This window comes from Macaca nemestrina, chromosome 15 (assembly GCF_043159975.1).
Source record: "Macaca nemestrina isolate mMacNem1 chromosome 15, mMacNem.hap1, whole genome shotgun sequence".
Lineage (NCBI taxonomy): Eukaryota > Metazoa > Chordata > Mammalia > Primates > Cercopithecidae > Macaca > Macaca nemestrina.
In genome coordinates this window covers 41594530-41616897 of record NC_092139.1, presented here as the reverse complement: position 1 = coordinate 41616897, position 22368 = coordinate 41594530, and the positions used below count along the sequence as shown (strand labels likewise).

The 22368-nt window shown below is 37.2% G+C and overlaps 1 protein-coding gene across 1 annotated transcript in view; it reads left to right on the top strand.

Moving 5' to 3' along the window:
- Nucleotides 1-560: 560 nt before the first annotated feature.
- LOC105481537 (hydroxyacid oxidase 1) overlaps nucleotides 561-22368 on the top strand; it is a 55943-nt gene continuing 34135 nt past the window's right edge. Inside the window, exons 1-2 of the mRNA XM_011741186.2 lie at nucleotides 561-782; nucleotides 6334-6485. Coding sequence (XP_011739488.1) covers nucleotides 646-782; nucleotides 6334-6485 — 289 coding nt within the window. The 5' untranslated portion in view covers nucleotides 561-645. The remainder of the gene's footprint in view (nucleotides 783-6333; nucleotides 6486-22368) is intronic.

Below are 22368 nucleotides of genomic sequence, written 5' to 3'. Positions count from 1 at the left end.
CTGAAATATATAGAATGAGTAAAAAAATTAGCTGTAAATTTGGCCTTAATGTTCCACGTTAAAGCCAAATGTTTATGTTTTTAATCAGCTAAATATTATATTGTACAGAAGTCCTGAATTTCATGGATGCCCGGTATTTCATGGATGTCTCATTCTGATCATAAGCTCCTGTTTATATGATTTGTGCTTGATCCAAATGTGGAAAGAAAATGGGTGGGCAGTCCATTCTGGGTATCAAGCAAACAGCACAGGCACAGACCATGTGTAAGAAGCAGCCTTAGGCAAAACTGAACCAAGAGTGGTTTCATACAGGTATTCCTCTAAGTCTTTAATTTTTTACTTATTCCTTTGCCCTTTTTAAGGTGATAGACACATCATCACCTTCTGCTGCCTCCCCAACCTCAACTTCGGGGTTCTTTGGCAGAGTGTGACTTCAGTGTTCTTTGGAAGATAGCCTACAAATGAAATTTCAAAGGCTCAGGGTATAATGTTTGCTCACTAAATGTAAGCAACAGAGAACTAAATCTGAACTTTGGCAAAAGTCTATTAATAATTGACAAATAACAGAACAGTGAGGATGTAGAAAGCAATACATTAAAAAAAAAACCCAAAAAACTCCATCTGGGATAACGATAACCTGTGAAAATGCTCCCCCGGCTAATTTGTATCAATGATTATGAACAACATGCTAAATCAGTACTTCCAAAGTCTATATATGACTATTATAGGTCTGGAGCAAATGATGAAGAAACTTTGGCCGATAATGTTGCAGCATTTTCCAGGTAAGAAAATTTCTTTTTTTAAATTGTGTTTTAAAATTACACGAAGACTGTACCAAAATAAGATCTCCTAGTTTTACGTTGGTGGTGTGTAATTACTTGTTCAGATTTAGGCTTGGTAGAGAGGGGAAAGTTCTTGGGGCTGTAAGAAATCTTGGGCCTTTAAATTGTTAAAAAATATTCCAAGCCTGTGAATCTTGAACAACTGACTGCAAGAGCCAACCCTATGTTAACTTCACTTGGAAGTATGATAACAATTAATTTAACTACATATAAAAATAGCGATAAATTCGGATGACTTTTCTTTTTCTTAGTATGACAGTAAGTGCTTATGTTCATGGTGTAGGAAACAGCATTAAATGCTAGATAACCATCTTATCCGGATGAACCAGATTGGATTGTTGGCTCAAATGTTCTTTTCCTGCTGGCTTTTCGTGTTATCATTCATTTTGATTACTGTTGTCTAAACTTTCACTTTAGATTTCAATTTGTCTATGTAGCATTAATCTTTCAACCTTGCTGTTTCATCTCTCCTTCAAAGCACTTCATCTCTCTTCCCAAATTAGTTTTCCCTTGACTTTCATATTTCAAAGCACAAGGTGGTGGGCGACATGGTTTATGTTTTCTGTTTGTAATAAAAACAAGAAATAAAATCATTTCAAAGTTTTTTTTTTTTTTTTTTTTGAGTTATAAAAAATGGTTTATTTGCTGGAGCAAGACAGGAGAGCCTTCACTACACTCCACTCAGTCTCATCCATCTAACATTATGGCTCTTAGTAAAGGCACTCAGTATTGTGGGTACTCACTGATGGTGATAAATTAAAGACAAAAAGGCAGAAAATATGCAGTGGGGAGACAATCAGCTTTCCTCCGTGATTTCTTCTTTAGTCTACAACAAAATCACTCAAAATCAGTCTTCTATATTTAAATTAGGAGAAATAAAATCATCCCGGCCAAGGTAGCCTCTGGTAGGCAGCACTGATTCACCCACAAATTCATGTAGAGACTAAAAATGGTGATGGGGTGAAGGACAGGGCCTCTCCCCAATCCTTTCAAGCCTTGACTTTGTCTCAAGTTTTGCCTGGGACCCAAATGAGCTCAACAAACGCCAGGGAAGTCAGGGGAGGGGAAGTTGACTGAGAGTAGAGGGGCTTAAAATTCTGCACCATTATTTACTATTTTGGACTCATTTAAAAGTTTCTGCTCTTGGCAGATGCCCCTTCTTGGGCCAACATTAACTTTGTCCACCAAAATTTGCCTATGAGTGGTCTCTTGAAAACACCTTAATCCAAATAGGTTATTACAACCAAGGAAATTTCAGACCCTTGACAGATTTATATGGTTAGTGTCTCAGCATTGCTAGGCCTCCAATGCTCAAGTGATTATTTCATGTATACACAGCCTTCCTCACTTCTTAATTCCCTTTGTCCCATGCTAGCTAATTAACTAGGGCTAATTAGGAGTCTCCGTGAGCTACACTGTGTACTACATACTGAGGAAAAAGCAGTGAGCCAGACAAAGTTCCTGTCCATAGGAGCTTACGTTCCACCGGATGCCTATCAACCTCCAGTATACTGTTGGATTGAATTGATGCAAAATGGGCCCCAAATAGTTGGCCAAGTGGAGGTCTCAGAGAGGATGCAAAGGGACGCCCCAAGGCAGATGGATCACCTATGCAACCCTATAAATTGTAGGAACTTTGGGAGACGTAGAAAGTTTGGTGACTTCTAAGTTGTGAACTGGAAAAGTGCTTCATGCCTTATGTGAATTACATGGTATTCCAGTGAGTATTCCCATCCTATGTGTGTACCGAGTAACTTAGGGATAGGACACAGACAATGAAAATGAATTTGCAGTGCCACCTTTTCCATGAACCTTGATCATTCTCTTTTGTTCAGCTTTAAATAAAAAAAAAAAGTATTGATCAACTTTCTTTGGAGGACAGCTGATGCTATTTTATTATCAACTACTTGAGTTTTTATTGCAACACATTTTAGGGGTTGTTACCTAGCTAATATCTCAATTCCTCTTTTGCTTTGTGACTTGCTAGGTGACCCTTGATTCCTCACACTGCATCATGTAGCTGGTCATGTGAAACCAAGAGTAGAATTTCTGCCAGGGTTGTGGAGACTTTGGGTTGGTGGCATGAAGGAAAACAACCTGAAATTTCACATTCTGATTCTAATGAAAAGTGCAAAACAATCAAACCTCAGATAACCCGTTGTGATACAGGTCAGAGTATTTCAAACACATTTACAAAATTTATACACCTCCCCGTCTCACAAGTACAACAAAAGGTCATTCACAGTGACAGCTTTTATTTCTCTGTACTCATCTCTGATAACCACATTTTCGAGTTCTGGGGACATGGGCCACTCGTGTCACCCAACAGTTGCTTGGAGATATTTTTCGGTAAGACTTGAGACTTTAATATTACTGTGGCAATAGAAAAAAAATGTTAAAAAGGACAAATAAATGGAACCACCCAGAAGAACAAAATTTCTTATTGCAGTTATAACAAAACAGGGCAAATGTCAACTTGCTACATTTTGCATGGCTGGAATTGATTGGGATTAATTCAAGGAAGAACAGTAATTTGTTTCTCTTACACATTTATTCAAAGTAGCCTTCTCAACAATGGTCTTCACATGTGTCATAGCTTTTTTTTCTGAAATTATCATTGATGGAAGATAATTCAACCATTTGGACACTTAGAGGCCTGCATAATTTCAGAAAAGGAAACTCTTTGCTGCTGCGTCACCTATTGATACTGAAGATTGCGTCATTTTCTTTTAAATAACAGATAGGTAAAAGTGATGTCATTCTCTCACTTTAATATTTGAGAAGTGATGTAAACTTACCAGTGACATTGTGTTCTCATGGGCATAAATGTCACAAAATCATTTATCTAGTATCCACAACAGATGAATAAGGTGTTTTTGCTTTATATATTTTAACTGCTTAGAGTAAAAAATTAATGTGGAGAAAATTGGAATGCAATATTATAGTATTACACACCTTATAAAACATGAACCCACAATGTTCAGTTGGTGTGATTCAGAAACAGCATACAGTTATAAAGCTGGGTGAGGCATGCGTGTCTTCCTTCAACAGGGCAGCTACTTTGTGAGGAGTGTGTATATCATTTGATTTTTTATAAGTTAAATTTGAGGCCCTGGCAAAAAGTTGAACCAATTCTTTTTCCAAAGTGGAGGCCCAGGAGAGCACAGTCTGAGAATATGGTGAGGTGCTATTTTATATATGATTGTGGGAAAGTTACTTAAATTTGGGGTGGGGTTGGGCAAGGCTTGGAAAGCTAGTGAGCTATCTGACATAGTTGCTGTTATTACTATTTGAAAAATATCAAAACATGGAGGACTCTTTAGATAACGTTCATGTTCCCATTCCATTGATTTTATCTAATTTTACGTAGGAATTATGTTTTGTGCATTGGTTGACAAACCTCTGTAACATCCTCAGAACAGAAAATACTGTTTAAGGGAAAGTAAGAGCCCACAGTTATTAAAGTGACTGCGCCACCAAGTGGACAAGCATAAAGCCACTGTCTGGAGATGGAAGGATTTAGCCTTGCTTTATAAATGGGAATTTGACCTTTAAAAATGTCCCTTTTGGCACACACACACACACACACACACACACACACACACACACACACACACAGAGCTGCTGCCCTGCAGCGTTGTGTGTTCTTTTCATAAAGCTTTCATTGTTTCTCTAGCTCTAAGTAAATATTAATGCCTTCCAAGGCTGGCTTGCCAATGGCTGCTATTAAGATCGTTTTCTCTCATTCTAATAACACACTTAGAGATGATTGGTAATAAAAACTCTCTTCAAGGCTTCTGCTTCTCCCCCTTCAAAATGGAGATCAAAGAATCATGCTGTGAGGGTCCGTCAAGAAGAAAAGATTTTCAGCAACAGAGCATGTGGTGTGACATAAAATAATGACAATTATGATGTTCAAAGGAATAGCATAGAAATCACAGTAAAACTTCTTTATTATGCTTTTCAGGGACTGGATGTTTTTACTTTATTATGTGAGGAGGGGTTAGATTACAGACCCTTAGCTATTCCACAAAGCACCATAAGGCAGAATTTCTTCTTCCGCTACAGGAAGTACACTTCAATTAAGGGCTTTTTCTTTTTCTTCTTCTTTTTTTTTTGTTTTCAAGTTACTGCATTACTATATCGTACCTCACTATATTTACTAAAAAGTCATGCTGTTTGTGGAAGCAGAGTTAAATCTAGGTAATACTAGGTGAATGCTGGTTAGATATATATGTGTGCCTGAACAACATGTTTATTATACTGATGCATATTAGAAATAGGGCTGTATTTTCTTCAATTTTAATCAGCAGTAATGAGGAGAATAATAAATCAAAACAAACAGGAGATATATATTTTAACAGGAGGAAAGAGAACTAGTTCTCCTGTAAATCTTACTGGTGAATTTTTGGTTGCTGGTTTATTGGTAATTTTCATTCCAACACAGAAGCAGCACAGAAACAGTCATTTAAAATAATTTTCAGGAGTCAAAACCTTTTTAACCCCCAAATTTCAGTTTTTGTCAAATAACATTTTTGAGAAAAGTGTTAAGTTAAACTAATAAAAAAACCTTCCCTCTTCATTAGACTTTAATGAATACAGCATATAGCTTAATAATTTTGAAGAAATCAAATTATAATTTTAAAAGTAATTGCCTGAAGCTGCTGTTGATCACATAAAAAGGAGACAAACTAGACATAGCGTATCTTCTTAAACTCTAATCTAAACTCCACGCATTTGTATACCATCTTGATTTTCAAGATTGGGGAAGTGTAATGAAAACTACCTTCACACAAGAACCTATACATGAATGTTTGTAGTGGCTTTATTTAGAATTTTGCCCCAAACTGGAGGTATTCCAAATGTCTTTTAGCTTGGGAATGATTGAACAAATGATGGTGCCCCTGTACAATGGAATACTATTCATCAACCAAAAGGAACAAACTATTGATACATACAACAACATGAGAAAATCTCTAATGCATTATGTTAAGTGAAAGAAGCCAAACTCAAAAGGCGACACACTGTATGATTTTGTTTACATGATATTCTCGCAAAGCAAAATTATTGAGACAAAAACAAAATACATCTGTGGTTGTTAGGGGATTGAATTGGGGAGAGTTTCACTACAAAAGAAAATGGAGACATTTTTGGGAATGATTGAACTTTTCTAGATCTTGATTGTGATGGTAGTTACACCATGCATTTGTATGCATTTGTCAAAATTCACAAAAGTACAGACTAAAATGAGTGAATACTATTATATATTAATTATACTTAAATAATTGCTTGGGAAATTAATTACCCTCTGTTAACTTTCTATCCTAACAGTAAAATTGCCTCTTTTCCATTAGCTTTGTAAAGTCATTTGCTTGTTGGGAAAAAATCCAATCATATTTTTTCTTTTTAACTAAAATGTAATGTCAAAGTTTTGGTTATATTTTTGAAACTCTAAAGCCTTTTATGTTATTTATTTATTTTTAAATTCTAGATGGAAGCTGTATCCAAGGATGCTCCGGAATGTTGCTGAAACAGATCTGTCGACTTCTGTTTTAGGACAGAGGGTCAGCATGCCAATATGCGTGGGGGCCACGGCCATGCAGCGCATGGCTCATGTGGATGGCGAGCTTGCCACTGTGCGAGGTAGGAGGAAGACTGTCACCACAGGGACAGAAGGGGGCTAACGTTTATCAACTTCCTTCTCTGAATGCACCAAGCAAACGTGTTCCTTGATGTTTTTACACGCAGAAACATTAAGCTCGTAGACTCTATCATCAAAATGCTTGTTCTTGCATGTCCTGCTCCTCTTCTTTCCAGCTGTGTGACTGGGCAAGATACCCTCTCTCTGCATTGGTTTCCTTGGCTGTAAAATGAGGACAAAAACGGTACCTGCCTCATTGGGTTATGGTGAGGATTGAATGAGTTCAGGTATACAAAGTTCTGGCTCAGTAACTGTTGGTTATATTATGGGTATTAATAGTACTGTCTCAGGAAATGGATCTCTGACATGTAGACTCGCCCAAGGTCACAGCTAGGTAGTTACGGAATTGGAATTCAGCCCTGTGGCTACCCTATCTCAAAACCCTCCTGCTTCCCCCAAATCAAAGTTGTTCTCACAGCCAAAGAGTACATGGAGCAACGCGGTTGGTTGTGTTTTCTTCCATGGTTTTGGATCATGATTCTTTGTTATGGATGAGTTATATTCCCAGTAGAGCAGTTCCAGCTGCCTTAGGAGGGAGCGATGAGAAAATCAAATAAGATGTAAAGAAATCTCTTATTAGGGCTAATGTATTAATTTCCAGTTCTCTAGCAACTGTGAACATTTGAAAGGCTGTGGAGAGTAAAAAATCTCCCCAAATTCTGCTTCAGAAACTCATACAAAAGTTGGAAATGAATTCTTTTGATGCTAAGCAGGGCAGAAAAATAACACGACTACATAATATTTTCAAACATTTTAGTTTTAAGAATTAAGGATCTTATGAATTCACCTCCCTTCTTGAAATGTCTGACATAAAATTCTGTCAGGGATATCAGAATGGCACAATGAGGTTTTGCTGGACAGACTTAGCAGCTTTCTTAATTCTAGGACCACACACAAATAAGTGGCTTTGGGGCCCCAGCCTTTTGTCTATGGTAATCCTGAAACATAAGTAGAGAGAAGAAAAAAAAGGAAAATACTAAATGGGTTAATATCTATACAAAATCAAGATCATAAAGGCCCTTTCAGGCTTGAAACTATAGGCAACAACCTTAGAACAAAAGAAAACAAATGAACACCAAAAAACTAAGACTTTAGTGTTCTTAAATCTCAACGAAAATAAAAAGTAAATGGTAAACTGAAATAAATGGAAAACAAAATATGAGACTGTAAAGGGTTAAAGTCCTTTCCACTTAAAAAGCCCTTATATTTGAAGAAGAAAATAATATATTGCTCGAAGGGACAAAGAGAAATACATGAACAAAAGATATAAATAGGAAATTTACAAATGGAGACATAAAAGTAACCAATAAACATATGAAAAATATTCAATTTCATTAATAAGCAAAGACATGTAAATTATGACCATCTGTTTTATTTTCTGGATATCGAATTTTTATTTTAAGATCAGGCAGTATGATTAGGTTAGGGAGAAAATGTGCATTTTCAAACAGTGTTGAGAGAAGTGTAAAGTGAAATAATCTTCCTAGAAAATAATCTGGCACTGTATATTGAAGCTCTAAAAATGTAAATTCCATGTGATGCTAAAAATTCTCTTCTAGGAATTCCAAGGAAATAATTATGATTTTTGAGGAAAAAAATCATTTCTGCAAGGATTTTCATGCTTCTTATTTTTAGCAGGAGAATAACTAGAAAAAAATACCCAAACATCTCATAATTAGAGATAGTTTGCAAAAAATATGATGCATAAAAATGGCATCAAATTAAAAAATTATACTATAGGAAGAGTGCAATAACATAGAATGATATTTTAATTTAAAATTGTAAGAAATCAGTTGCAAACAAGAGTCAGGTCCTAAAATACATTTAGTTTCAAATATCGCAATTTACAAATGTTTATTTATAAGTGATGAGATTACTCCTGACTTTATACTCTTCTGATTTTTGGCTCAATCTTATAAACTCTTCTTTGAATTATTTTGTAAGGAGGAAATGATAAAAATTAGATTTGAAAGAGTAGAGATAAAGGAACAAGGGACCATGAAGAGAATGGAAATGAAGAAAGGAAGCAGAGAAGGCAAAAAGCAGAGCTCACTTAGTAAGGCACCCTGGAACCAGCAGATTATTTTTACCACATGTATTAGTTCCGTCTCATACTGATTTAAAGATACTCTTTGAGACTGGGTAATTTATTAAGGAAAGAGGTTTAACTGACTCACAGTTCCACATGGCTGGGGAGGCCTCAGGAAACTTACCACAATGGCAGAAGGCAAAGGGGAAGGAACGACCTTCTTCCCATGGCGGCAGGAGAGAGAAGTGCAAGCAGGGAAATGCCAGATACTTATAAAACCATCTGATCTCATGAGAACTCACCCACTACCATGAGAACAGCATGGGTGAAACCACCCCCACGATCCAATCACCTCCCACTAGGTCTCTCCCTCAACACCTGGGATTACAATTCAAGATGAGATTTGGGTGGAGAAACAAAGCCTAACCATACCAACACATGTTACTTTATTTGATATTTGCCAGGTGTTTCTGTCCCCATTTTGTGGGCAAGTAGCTAGAGTTACAGAGAAAACAGTTTTTCATAGCTCGTCAATGACAGATTTATTCTCCAAGTCACTTCTGATGGTTCCAAGACCAGTCTTTATTCTTGGTGGAGTTGAGCTGAGAAGAAAGAGGAGAAGAAAGCAGAAAAGAAAGCTTCTTTAGAAACTATGATTTGACAGTGTAAGTAGGACTATTTCCTTCAGAAGTAACCATAAGAGGATATTAAATGCTTATTACAGTCTTATTCCCTTAGATTTATTTCACACTTATAAAGCAACTATCGTGTTCCAGACACTATTTTAAGTATATTATGAGTATTATAGCATTGAAGCCTCAGAGCAGCCCAAATAAATAGGTCATATTATTAAACCTATTTTACACAGGAGAAACTGAGGCACACACCAGATGAATGACCTTGTCTAGGGATGCACAATTCATAAGTGATAGAGATGGGATTCACATAGAGGTATTCTGTCTCCAGAATCTGGGCTCCTTACCACTTTGCAAGAGCTTTAATTTCAGAAAGTCCTATGAAGTGTCATGAGGAGAAGCCCATTATGATCCCCTAGAAGTAATTATAGTTTTAGAATCATGCAAAACAGGCCCCTCGGCAGAATAAGTTACACAATAGACATTTGGATAAGGTGGATCCAGCAGAACAAAGAGAGGGTGGTGACATCGAGATCACAGAGGAACTGGAGAAGGCCATGGAAGTGTGCACATGCTGCCCTCAAAAATCTAGGATCCTCCATTGGGTTCCTATCAGGGAAGCAACATCAGAGTTTCTATTCTGTATTTGTACTAGAAACCTTTCTCCAGGGTTTCTAAGTTTTATCCTATGTTTCAAAGACCATTAGGTTATTAGTCTATTTAATATTTAGGTGTATCCAGAAAGCTGACGGTCATCAGCTAATAGTAGAGTGCTCTTTGGCAGGTGTGTTTTGGTTGTGGGACAGAGGGTTACTTGCAAGGAAAGAATGAATGCCTGGAGTAGATGGTGCTTGCACTCTGGATGTATTCCCGTCTTACTTCCCATTTCCATCAGACCTACCACTTTTTGCCTGACATTATCTCTTGCAACATGAGCCCATGGATAGGTGTGTTTGAAGTAGGGGAATGGGAGAGAGGGTTCCCTAGCTAATGATGTACAGCAGTAGGTGGATATACACCCCAGCTCTCTTTGATCAGGGTAATGGAAGCATTTTCTAATACGGTCACCCACTGATCCTTGGAAGGATTGAATCACATTGTCCACAGTAGTTGCCTACCCATGAACATACCCTCTTTTACTGGCTTCCTTCCCATTCTTCTCTCACTTCCCCATTCCTTCAATTCACTGAGATCATTTCCAAATAAGATGACTTGCTCTCACATCTCTGTGTAATTTTTGGCTTCTGGAAGTATGCAAACCAGGATAATAGCTAACTGAAGGCTATAGATAGCCATAGGCAAATTTAAGTAACAGTGTAAGAATATTCATACTTGGCAGAGATTTATTTATGAAAACTGAGAAAATTTACATGGAATTATGAAGTTATTATTGGATTTATTCCATCATTCCCAGAAGGAATATGGAAATCCTCTCAAGCAAGTCAATCCTTGGGAATATGGTGAAATCCATGGAACTTGTTGTGGAGTATTTTTTTTGTTACCCTCCTAAATATCTGGCCCCTAAGCATTCCTGTCTCCAAGGACTTAGACCCTAGCAAGGAAGAGAAGTTGGGGCCAGGTTCAGAAAGCAGGGGTTAGTTATCAATCTCTCTGAAGTGTCCCCCTCAGCATGGTTAGTGAGAGTAAGTGAAACCCATTGGTGTCCACAGGCAATGGTCTGGCTTGAGTAATTAGAATGGGCCTCCAGAAAGTTCTGGGAATTGCTATGGTGCCATAGTCTCATTTTCCCAGTTGACTCTCCAGATTTATTCAGAGTTCAACTTCGAGGTCCTTTCTGCCCTTCCTCTCACAACTGTGGGGCACATCCACCTTATTAACTGGGACTGAGGACTGAACTTGACTCTTTTTTTTTTTTTTTTTGAGATGGAGTCTTGCTCTATCACCAGGCTGGAGTGCAGTGGTGCTATCTCGGCTCACTGCAACCTCTGGGTCCCAGGTTCAAGCGATTCCCCTGCCTCAGTCTCCTGGGTAGCTGGGACTACAGGCGCACACCATCACAGCTGGCTAATTTTTTGTATTTTAGTAGAGACAGGGTTTCACCATGTTGGCCAGGATGGTCTTGATCTCCTGACCTCGTGATCTGCCTCCCAAAGTGCTGGGATTACACGCGTGAGCCACTGCGCCCGGCCTAAACTCTACTCTTTTACACTGCTGCATGGTTGTAGAGTGACCAATGAAGCTATACTTTTTTCATTTTCAAAATGATGATGAATACAAGGTTACCAAATAAAACACAGAGGGCCCATTATGTTTGAATTTCAGATAAACAACAAATCATAGATGTCCTGTATGTTTGCTCAATCAGAGCTCTCACCTGTAGGAGTTCTTGTGAGGATTCATGAAATAAATGCTAGAAATGCTTATATACGATCTTTACTTGCCCCCCAGAGCCCAAAGTCCCCAAAATCTTTATCTTTCACACACAAAAACTCAGTTTCAGTAAAGAATATTCCATTTACATCTTAGTGGAAATAAAAATTGTTCTTTTTCTTTGCTAAAAATATTTTTATTTTAAGCTTTATGCAGAAACCTTGGGGGAAAAAGGTACCTTTAGGAGCCAGGCTTGTAATGTAAATGTCCAAAAAAAGATGAAAGTGAAACAAACAAACAAACACACAAACAAACGAAACAACAGTGCAAGCTCCTGGGTGGAGACTGCAGCGAATCTGAGATTTCATGTTCCATCAGAAGGGGGCAGCCACATCTTAGCTCTTGATGACCCAAGGGAGCAGGGATGTGGGGCTGCCAAATCTTCCAAAATTTTAAGGGAAGCCAGAAATCTTGATTTCTACGTGCAATCTCCTGGTTTTTAAATGTGGGCAAATAAATCAAAATTCCCTAAAACACTGTTTGGGGCAACAATATGTGGGCCAAAGTAAATACTTTTGTGGGCTACAAGTGTCTCCTGGGCTGTCCATCTGGGACATCTGATTTATGTGGAAATTTACCACGAACTAGTTTTATTTCTGTGGCAGGTCATTTTCACTCTCTAGGATTATGTTTCTTCATTGATAAAGTGAGCTGCTTGAGCAAGACCAGTGGTTTGAATGCCACGTCCCAAGGAGGCTGGGGTTGTTCCCAGGGATCTTACAGAACTTAGGTGTGACACTGAGCATGCAGCTACTTGTGTTGCATTTTGGCATTCAAAAGAAAAGTTCTTTAAATAGTTCTGCTGGTTAGACAAAAAAAAAAAAAAAAAAAAGAAAGAAAGAAAGAAAGAAACACACACAAGAAAAAACGTTCACAACAAAAATCTCCAAAAACAAAAACCCCGAAAATTGACATAGAAGTGGATGATCTTTGCAATATTTTCAGTATACAAATAAGTGATTTTGATCCCATTTAAAATTTTATCAAATGCAAAAAGAGAGACAATTGAAAGTATAGAGCTACCTTTTCTAACACTTCTGAAATTTACACTTTATGTCAATCCTTGAGGTTTTAGATGCACTTTATGTCAGGCCACTTCTTTCCACAGAGCTGTGTCAGCCCTGGAGGGTTTAGATGAGGCAGTGAGCATTTGAGTGCATTTGATGTCCTTTTCTCAAAGTACATTCTTGGTCTATAGGAGAGGAACAAGATATGTAACTATCTCTGAATATTGCTAATAACATAAACATGTGTTTAATAAATGTTGCATAAACTCTGAAAGTGATACTTCAAAGTCTTGTGAAAAATGATCACCAGCATTTATAGAGCAATTAGTATGTCCCACGTAATTTGACTTTATTGTTTATTCATCTATCCTTACCACCATCTTAAAATGTGTGAGTGCAAAACCCTAAGAAACTTTCTCCAACTCCTGTGGATGTGGAAATCAATGCTTAGAAAGGTTAAATGCCTTGCTACGGTTATTAATCACTTAGGCAGTGCTACCTATAACATCCTGCTCCGTTACTGGTATTTTCAAATATCATTAACTATAGCAAGAATCCTAAGGCAAGCACCATGTTATCATCTTAAAATATTTACTGCAAACATCCTATATTTTAATTGTTTTATCTTTTTAACTTTGAGAAGATAAAGCAAGCCACAGAAAGTGAAATTAATTAGGAAATACTCGCTTTTTGCAAAATTTGGGAGCATAAACAATGGGTCATGAAGTACAATCGAACAAAAAATAAAATTCTAAGTCTTTTAAAGTGGAAGGAAAATATCTGAAAAATACTGAATGGAGGGCAGTTTTTCATGTACTGTGTTACGAATAAAAAATTTGGATTCAATAGATTAATCAACCTTTTAATAGTTGTAAATGTTATAATATTTAAGATGTTTTATAAGTGCCTCTACTTATAATGGCACATCCATTTGAAACTCTAGCAGATAATTTTTATTTATGTTTTTGAATTTTTTTCTTTATATTCTTTAAAGAAGAATTATTTCTATGAATATTTAACATATTGAAGGAAATAGCAATAATAAACATAAATGCTAACACATATAAAATAGGTAGTATCATTAGGCTAAATTTTTGTCTTCCAGGATACGTAGATCATCTCTGAAATCTCTGACTTCTCAAATAGCCAATTAATAAAATGCTTACTATACCACTTGGTGCTTTAAGAACATTATCATGGAAACCTCTCAGGTTTTATGAACAGTAGCTATAATAATATTTTCCTTCATGTTTCATGGAGCTACTTGAGATGGTTTTTTCTCCTTTTAAACATGAGAAATCAAAAAGAAAGAGAAAAAATGATTAAATATTCATTTATCCTTTTGCTTCTGACTTGTCATGTGGGCAAGTGCCACATGAGGGAGTGCTGGGACCTCATATCAAGAAAAATTAAAACCTACCTAATGCGTTCCAGGAATGCTCAGCATATTAGCAAATTCTTATTAAACTGTCAAAAAAAAAAAAAAAAAAAGGGTTTTAAAAGAAATTCCAGCCCCTGGATGCAATTAGAGGCTACCACACAGGATTTGATGGGCCATAAAACCATTAAATCTAAACACTTTTTTTTTGAGCCTAAAAGGCCAGAACATTCCAAAGTGAAGTTTTGGGACTCAGCTATGACTTGACCACCTATTAAGATGCAGGTGGAACAGATTGCAGAGTAATACAAAGAGCCACACAGACCCCAAATGACTGCATTAGGGTGTAGGTGAGAGTTTTAGCTGTTGAATTTTCTGGATTTTCCAAGATTAAGTGATCAACCTTAACATTGAGTGAAAGACCATTCAACAGGAAAAATTGTCATTTCCTTTGCTCCAAACCCAAACGATGTATTTTTTGAAAGCTTTATTGATTTATATATTTATGTGTTGTGCTAGGTGACCGACTAGATATATGTTTCAGCATACCTACTAGGAAAATATCCCCATTATTCTCAATTTTACCTAATCCAGGCAGAGCACTGGACTTGCTTTAAGGAAAATTTTTACTCTTTCTGAAGTGGAGTGCCTGTCATGTATCAGGTGCAATGCTTGGACTTTATGTTCTTGTGATTAATCCTTACCATAGGCCTGTGAAGTAATTCTCATTCTGTTTGACAGTAGAGAAGAAGGAAGCCCTTGACCAAGGCCTAGTGCCAGTAATGTTGGTGATGGGGTTTGAATCTAAGTCTGTTTCACTCTAAAGTGTAACCAAATTTTGTGATTTAGACTTGCTTTTCTAACAATAAAAAGTCAGTGACATGCTCTTTCTATGTGTAAGCACACACACACACACACAAACACACATCCATATTACATATGCTTATATATGTATTAAAAGATTATGGACATTTGATATATATACATATACTAAAATGTGTAATTCATTGTATTTTCATTGTCTAATTCATTGTAAAATGTATACTTCATTGTATAAAGTATTTTCATGTAAACAATGACTTCAGTGTTAAAATCACTTTGCAAGGAAACAAGATTGTTAATTGAAACACCTATTAAAAATTAGAATCTAGCCATATTAAAGACAGTCATCAAATGGCATGATTTCTAGGATTTTGCACCAAAATTTAAGTTATTGGGTGGTTTTGTTGAGATCATGAGATTGCTTCTTCTTGGAATTATTAATGTACCTGATGACATTAAAATGTGACAGCGAAAAAAGTCAGAGGCTCACATGTGTATCCCAACACTGAAATTGTTAAACACTGCGAGGTTGGTTGAATTTGTTGTGCACAAACTCAGTACTCCTTAAAACCATTATTAAAGGGCCTATCACTGTGTTGTGGTCTACATATGATCTGCCATTTATGCCAAGACTTGACAATTCAGTAAAATGACAGAATAATAACACAGGAATCACTACAGTAGAGTTAATGTTTTAATCTATTGCAGAGTTCTGCTCTAGAAATACAGTGAAAACAAGGAAGGGAGAGCTAAGATGTCACTGGTACTAATTGTTCCTTGCAAATATTTTCATACAGTAAAAAAGAGATCTAGAGGTATAGTGGCAGTGTGATCACTCAAGATTATATAGCTCCAGATTCGTTCAATGGACCATGATGAAAGCACTGGAAAGATTAAGTCTGGTTTCCTGGTCTTTCTTGGCATGTTTAAATTGGTTCAGCTCCATAAATTGTAAATTAAGATTTGTTTGACAACTTTTAAGTATTTCAAGCATAATTGTAGTTGAAGGTTTGTTCTTCTTTTAGATCACTGACTTCAGAACTTTATTTTTCTGGTTAATCTCAATTGTAATTTTAGACATTCATAAAACAGTGTTGATTGCGTCTATACCATGGTAGATCCTCTGTGAAGACCTATATGATGGTAGCTCCCCTGTGAAGACAGGATGACACACTCAATGGACATTATGGTGCACAGTTATACAAACACTTCACTATGACAGGCCCTGAGTTTAGAACCACACAACTGCTTGGTACTTGGTCATTGCATATTTTCCCCATTACGTAATGACTTCCTGTGCAGATGACAAAATGCGTTTTCTCAACAAAATTATTTTCAGTGCAGCTGTTTTGATGACTAAATTTTGTAGGAGCTTTTTAATCAAATGCACCTAAGAAAACCCCAACACTTTAGGCCCTTTGAACATATTACCCTTTTTTGCTTCCTCTTTCTTCTTTTTTCTTAAAACCATAATTTTGGAAACTCTCCTCTGCCTTCCCATGAAAGAGAGTTATTTTCAGAGAAATTATTTGGATCTAAAGTAACATGTTGCTTAATTGTTCTGTTTGAATCTAGGTATATGATTAGTCCCACATGAATTAATTTTCCGAATAATTAACTCTCATCGATAACTAATATTTTCTATTTCCCTCCATTGTTGTTTTGTGGTGGTGGTGGTGGCTGCGGATGAGCATCATTCTCAAATATATTATAATTCCCTTCCTCATCAAGCCCAGCATGATAAGCTTTAGTTTTGCTTGATGGTTCATCATCTTATTTCTGTGTGTAAGATTGTTGAACCTGACATTAAACATTTGGAAACTATTTTATAATTGGTAAATTGTGTTTTCTCAGCTTTGAGTAAGCGCTCTCGTCTTCTTCATCTTATACCATTTTATTTTTATTTGCCATTCACTTCCACTTCTGATCTGAGATCTAGGAAGCTGGACAAATCCCAGATAAGCAAGCTAAAACAAACAAACAAACAAACCAAAATCATGGGATAATGGTTAAGTGTACTGAGGGGCCATCATGCGAACACAGTTTAATTCCTTGGCTTTAAAACTAGTAAGAGAAGAATGCACTAAAAAATGTGGCACATGTACCTGTGCCCCTCACCAGAGGGTGCCAGCAGAGAAGAAAGGCGATTTATCAGCAAGGCATGGCTGGCTATTGGCAAACCATGTGACAACCACTGCCAGCTTCACTGCCATTGCTCCATCTTTCCCTCCCATTTTCAATGAGCCCCAACTTTGCTCAGGACATCACACATATTCTACTAATTTGGATGAGTCCTTTTGAAAGAAAATATCTACCTCAAGGTTCTCAAAGCATAGTCCTTGGAACAATAGCGTCAGCAGGACTCTGGAGCTTGTTAGAAATGCATATCTTAGGTCCCACTACAGACCTACGGAGTCAGAATCTGAATTTTGTTAACATACCTGTGTGATTCCTATACACCTCAAAGCTTGAGAAGCCCTGGTCAGAGCCTGGGATGAAAGTTCCTGTTGGTTCCAAGTCAAAGGCATAGTTCAGCTCTTCAAACATGAACAGTATTAGATGTAGATGGATATTGTTCCCTTCTGAAGACCCTCAAGGTCTTTTGAGAGCCTGTCAAGTTGAGAATGACTGCCTGAAATGAGTGAGAAGTCACAAGGAGACTCTAGATAACTGAGAGATGTGTTCACAGTAGTCTTTGATAAAAACCTGGGATGGGCAGGCTTAGTATCCAGGCCCCTAAAATTTATGTATACAATGGATTTCCTATTTTTGCTTCTTCACATCCAGATTACCTGGATCAGAAATAAATGTTTTCGTTAAGGCTTGATGTGACAAACAAACAAAACAAAACTCTGCCAAGCTCTAGAAGAACAATTGCATTTCTCAGCCACAGGGAGAACACTGCCAGTTTATGCTGTTTTCCAAAGCTATTTACCTGTCCTAGCTCATTTAAATCACTGTACATTGGAGTTTAGGATTTGTGTCAACTCCAGAGGTAGCTGCATTCATACCTGATGAGTTCTTTTTAATCTTAGCAGTTGATTATAGGTTCCATAGTATAGGAAATTTTCCAACCCTCTATTGAATGGCAGTTTAGAAAGGTCGATCTACACTTACCTTACATCAGGTTATTGCAGACCCTTGTGGCATTTTTCCACCCTAGGACATGTGATTTAACTCTAATAGGAATCTTCATTATGGGTGGGTCTGAGATTAACTTTTATTCTGTTAAACAGAAATCATTCCACTGGCCGTAGCTCATTTTTTGAGATGGAGTAGGGGGAATAGGTGATAGTAAACAATGATATTAATCTCACTTATTTTTATATTATTATATTTATAGTTACATTGCAAATGGAAGAGTAGAGAAACTAAAAACATATACTGAGAACTTTACAATTTTTCTTCCAAGTATTATTGATTGATGTTTGGATTATGCAAGTGCTGCCAGCCCCTTAGACTCACTCTGCAGTTCCCCCCACAGAAATTTGTAAACAGGTTAGGGTGGGGATAGGGAAAAGTTTGTTCTTTTTGCACTTCTTGGATTATTTGTTCCAGGCTCTCCAAAGTAATGTGTACCGTGGGAATGCAGAAATTATCTGCTTAGATATTCTCTCCCTATATAGGTCCCCACAGGGAGTTCTTGGGCCTGGAGAAGATTCTACTCTCCTTTAGGAGCTTTCTCCATAAAGGTATTGAGCACTGGACACTATATTTGCAAGGGAAAAGAGGAATGTGTCTCTTGAGCATCAAAATCATTGTAGAAGAATCTCCATACTGTTTTTCAAAATGGCTGTACTAATTTACTTTCCTGTCATCTGTAGGTTCCCTTTTCTCCACAAGGGTTCCCTTTTCTTTGCATCCTCACCAACACTTGTTATCATTGGTGTTTTTGATAGTAACCATTCTAACAGTTGGAGGTGATACTTCATTATGATTTTAATTTAAATTTCCCTGATGATTAGTGATACTAAGCTTCTTTCATTATGTCTATTGGCCATTTATATCTCTTCTTTTGAGAAATGTCTGTTCAGATCCTTTGCCCATTTTTTTTTTCTTTTTTCAACTTTTATTTTAGAATTAGGGAGTACATGTGTGGGTTTGTTACAAAGGTATATTGCATGATGCTGAGGTTTGGAGTGCAAATGAATCCATCACCTAGGTAGTGAGCATAGTTCCCAACAGGTAGTTTTTTTCAGCCCTTTTCCCCCTCCCAACCCCACTGTTGTATTCCCCAGCATCTATTGTTCCCATTTTTATGACCATGTGTATCCAATGTTCAGCTTCCATTTATAAGTGACAACATGTGGTATTTGGTTACTACATTAATTCACTTAGGATAATGATTTCCAGCTGCATCCATGTTGGTGCAAAGGAGATGATTTTGTTCTTTTCTATGGCTACATAGTATTCCATGGTGTATATGTACCACATTTAAAAAGTTCAGTCCACCATTGATGGGCACCTGGATTGATTCCATGTCTTTGCTATTGTGAATAGTACTGTGAGGAACATGCAGGTGCATGTGTCTCTTTGGTAGAATGATTTATTGTCCTTTGGGAATACACCCAGTTAGTGGGACTGCTGGGTCGAATGGTAGAATAATTCTCAGTTCTTTGTGAAATTTCCAAACTGCTCTCCACAGTGGCTTATTTAATTTACATTCCCTATGGCAGTATATCAGCCTTCTCTTTTCTTCACAGTCTCACCAATATAGTATGTTTTGATTTTTTAACAAAAGCAATTCTGGCTGGTATGAGATGGCATATCTTGTGGTTTTGATTTGCATTTCTTTGATCCTTAGAGATGATGAACATTTTTTCATATATTTATCAGCCTCTTGTATGTCTTTGAGAAGTGTCTGCTTATGTCCTTTGCCCACTTTTTAATGGGGTTATCTGTTTTTTTCTTGTTGATTTGTAAGTTTCTTATAGATTCTGGATATTAGACCTTTGTTGGATGCATAGTGTGCAAATATTTTCTCCAATTTTGTAGGTTGCCTGTTTATTCCTTTGATTGTTTCTCTTCCTGTGCTTTGTACATTTTTTATTTGGGTTATTTTTTTCTTGCTATTGAGTTGTTTGAGTTCCATATATTTTTTTGGATATTAGCACTCGTTAGATATACGCTTTACAAATATTTTCTCCCAATCTCTGGGTTGTCTCTTGATTCTGTTAATTGTTTGTTTTCTTTGCTGTGCAGAAATTTTTAGTTTCATACAATTCCTCAAAAAACTAAAAATCGAATTGCCATATGATCCAGCAATTCTACTTCTGGATATTTATTGAAAGGTGTTGAAATCAGTATGTTGAAGAGGTATCTGCACTTCTATGTTCATTATAGCATTATTCACAATAGTCAAGATATGGCGTCAAGCTAAGTATCCATTGACAGATGAATGGATAAAGAATGAGGTGTATGTACACAAAGGAATACTATTCAGTCTTTAAAAAGTGGAAAATTCTGTTATTTGTAACAACATGGATTAATCTGGAAGATACTATGCTGAGTGAAATAAGCCAGGAACAGATAGACAAATACTATATGATCTCACTTATATGTGGAATCTAAAAAGGTAGGTCTCACAGAAACAGATTGTAAAAAGGTGGCTACTAGAGGCTGGGAGAGGAAGGAAAAGAATGAGGAAAGTGATATATTGATCAAGGTTGTACAAAGTTTCAATGCAACTGGAGTAATAGGTTTTAGTGATCTATCGTACAGAATGGTGATCACAGTTAATAGTAATGTATTTTATATTTTAAAATTACTGAAAGAATAGATATTTAATGTTCTCCCTACAAAAAAAACGGTAAGTTGGTGTATTAGTCCACTTTCACACTGCTATAAGGAACTGCCCAAGTAATTTATAAAGAAAAGAGGTTTAATGGCTCACCGTTCTGCATGGATGGGGAGGCCACAGGAAGCTTACAATCATGGTGAAAGGAAAAGCAGGTATGTCTTACATGGTGGCAGGTAAGAGAGCCTGTGTGTGAAGTGAAGGGAGAAAAGCCCCTTATAAAACCATCAGATCTTGTGTGAGCTCACTCGCTAGCATGAAAACAGCATGGAGGAAATCACCCTTATGGTCCAAACACCTTTTGCCCTCAACACATGGGGATTACAGTTCCCTCCCTCGACATGTGGGATTACAATTTGAGTAAGATTTGGGTGGGGACACAGAGCCAAACCTTACCAGTTGGTGAGGTGATGAATATGGTCATTAGCTTGTCTAAATTTGTCCACAATGTATACATAGATCAAAACATCACATTTTACCCCATAAACATGTCCAATTACTATTTTTCAATTAAAAATACATATAAATAGATTAAAAATAATTGCAAAGGAAAGCTGGCTTTGGTGGGAGGCCAAGGTAGGCAGATTACTTGAAGTCAGGAGTTTAAGACAAGCCTGATCAACATGGTAAAACCCTGTATCTACTAAAAATACAAATATTAGCTGGGTGTGGTGGCACATGCCTGTAATCCCAGTTACTCAGGAGACTGAAGCACTAGGATTGCTTGAAACCAGGAGGCAGAGGTTGCAGTGAGCCAAGATCACATCACTGCACTCCAGCCTGAGTGACAGAGTGAGACTCCCTGTCTCAAAAAAGAAAAAAAAAAATGTCCTGAAGAGGATGTTACCTAAGGTCACACAGAGATGAGCAACAAAGTAGGAGAACTCAGCATGGAACTCACCACTCTCCCAGGGCAATGATCTTTCTAGACTCCCTGCATGCCTAAATGACTCCCTGGTACCAAGCATAGATAAATAGACTCCCTCAATATTTCAGGGCAATGACATCCAAGAGGGTAGGTTTGCCATGTGCATGAGAGACACTGCCATGCATTGGGAAGGCATGGAATCTTAGAGTCCGGTGGGAAGGTCCTCCGTATACTGGAGGTGCAGAGTGTGAATGCACAAAGGAGTCTGGCAAAGAGAAGATTAATAAATAATGACATTAAGAAATCCAGGTCCTTGGCGAAATTAGAAAAATATACAAAGCTATCCAGGACTTATTTTTCCAAATTCATTAGGCATCCTCTCACCTAGCCCTTTACAATTGCATGGCTTCGGGGATTACACAGAAAACGTTCACAAACATTGCCCCAGTTGATGATCTTGCAATGCAATGAAGTGGGCAGAACAGCTGTGGCTATAGCCATTGCGCAGAGAGAATGTGCTTCATGGATGGCAAGACTGGGACTGTAGGACAGGCTCTCAATCCATTCTACCCTGTTATTGTTCTGAAATGGAAGTTTTATCTCCCAGCTTATATACGTAGCCTTATCTTTGATGCTTCAATATCTGAGACCTGACCAATGTCCCTTTTAGTGATTGTATGTGTGTGTGTGTGTCATATGCAATTTCCTTATAGCAATGGCATAATGTATAACTGTTTAATTAAAGAAGAGAAATAAATGCCAAACATACGAATAAAGTCTGAGTATATCTGTAACATTAAAAGTGTAGGTGTCTATCTTTGAAGATGTATCTTAAAGACAATGAAAAGAGTCAGTGAGTAAAAGTAAGATAAGAGAGTCCTGGGATTTCATACAAGAT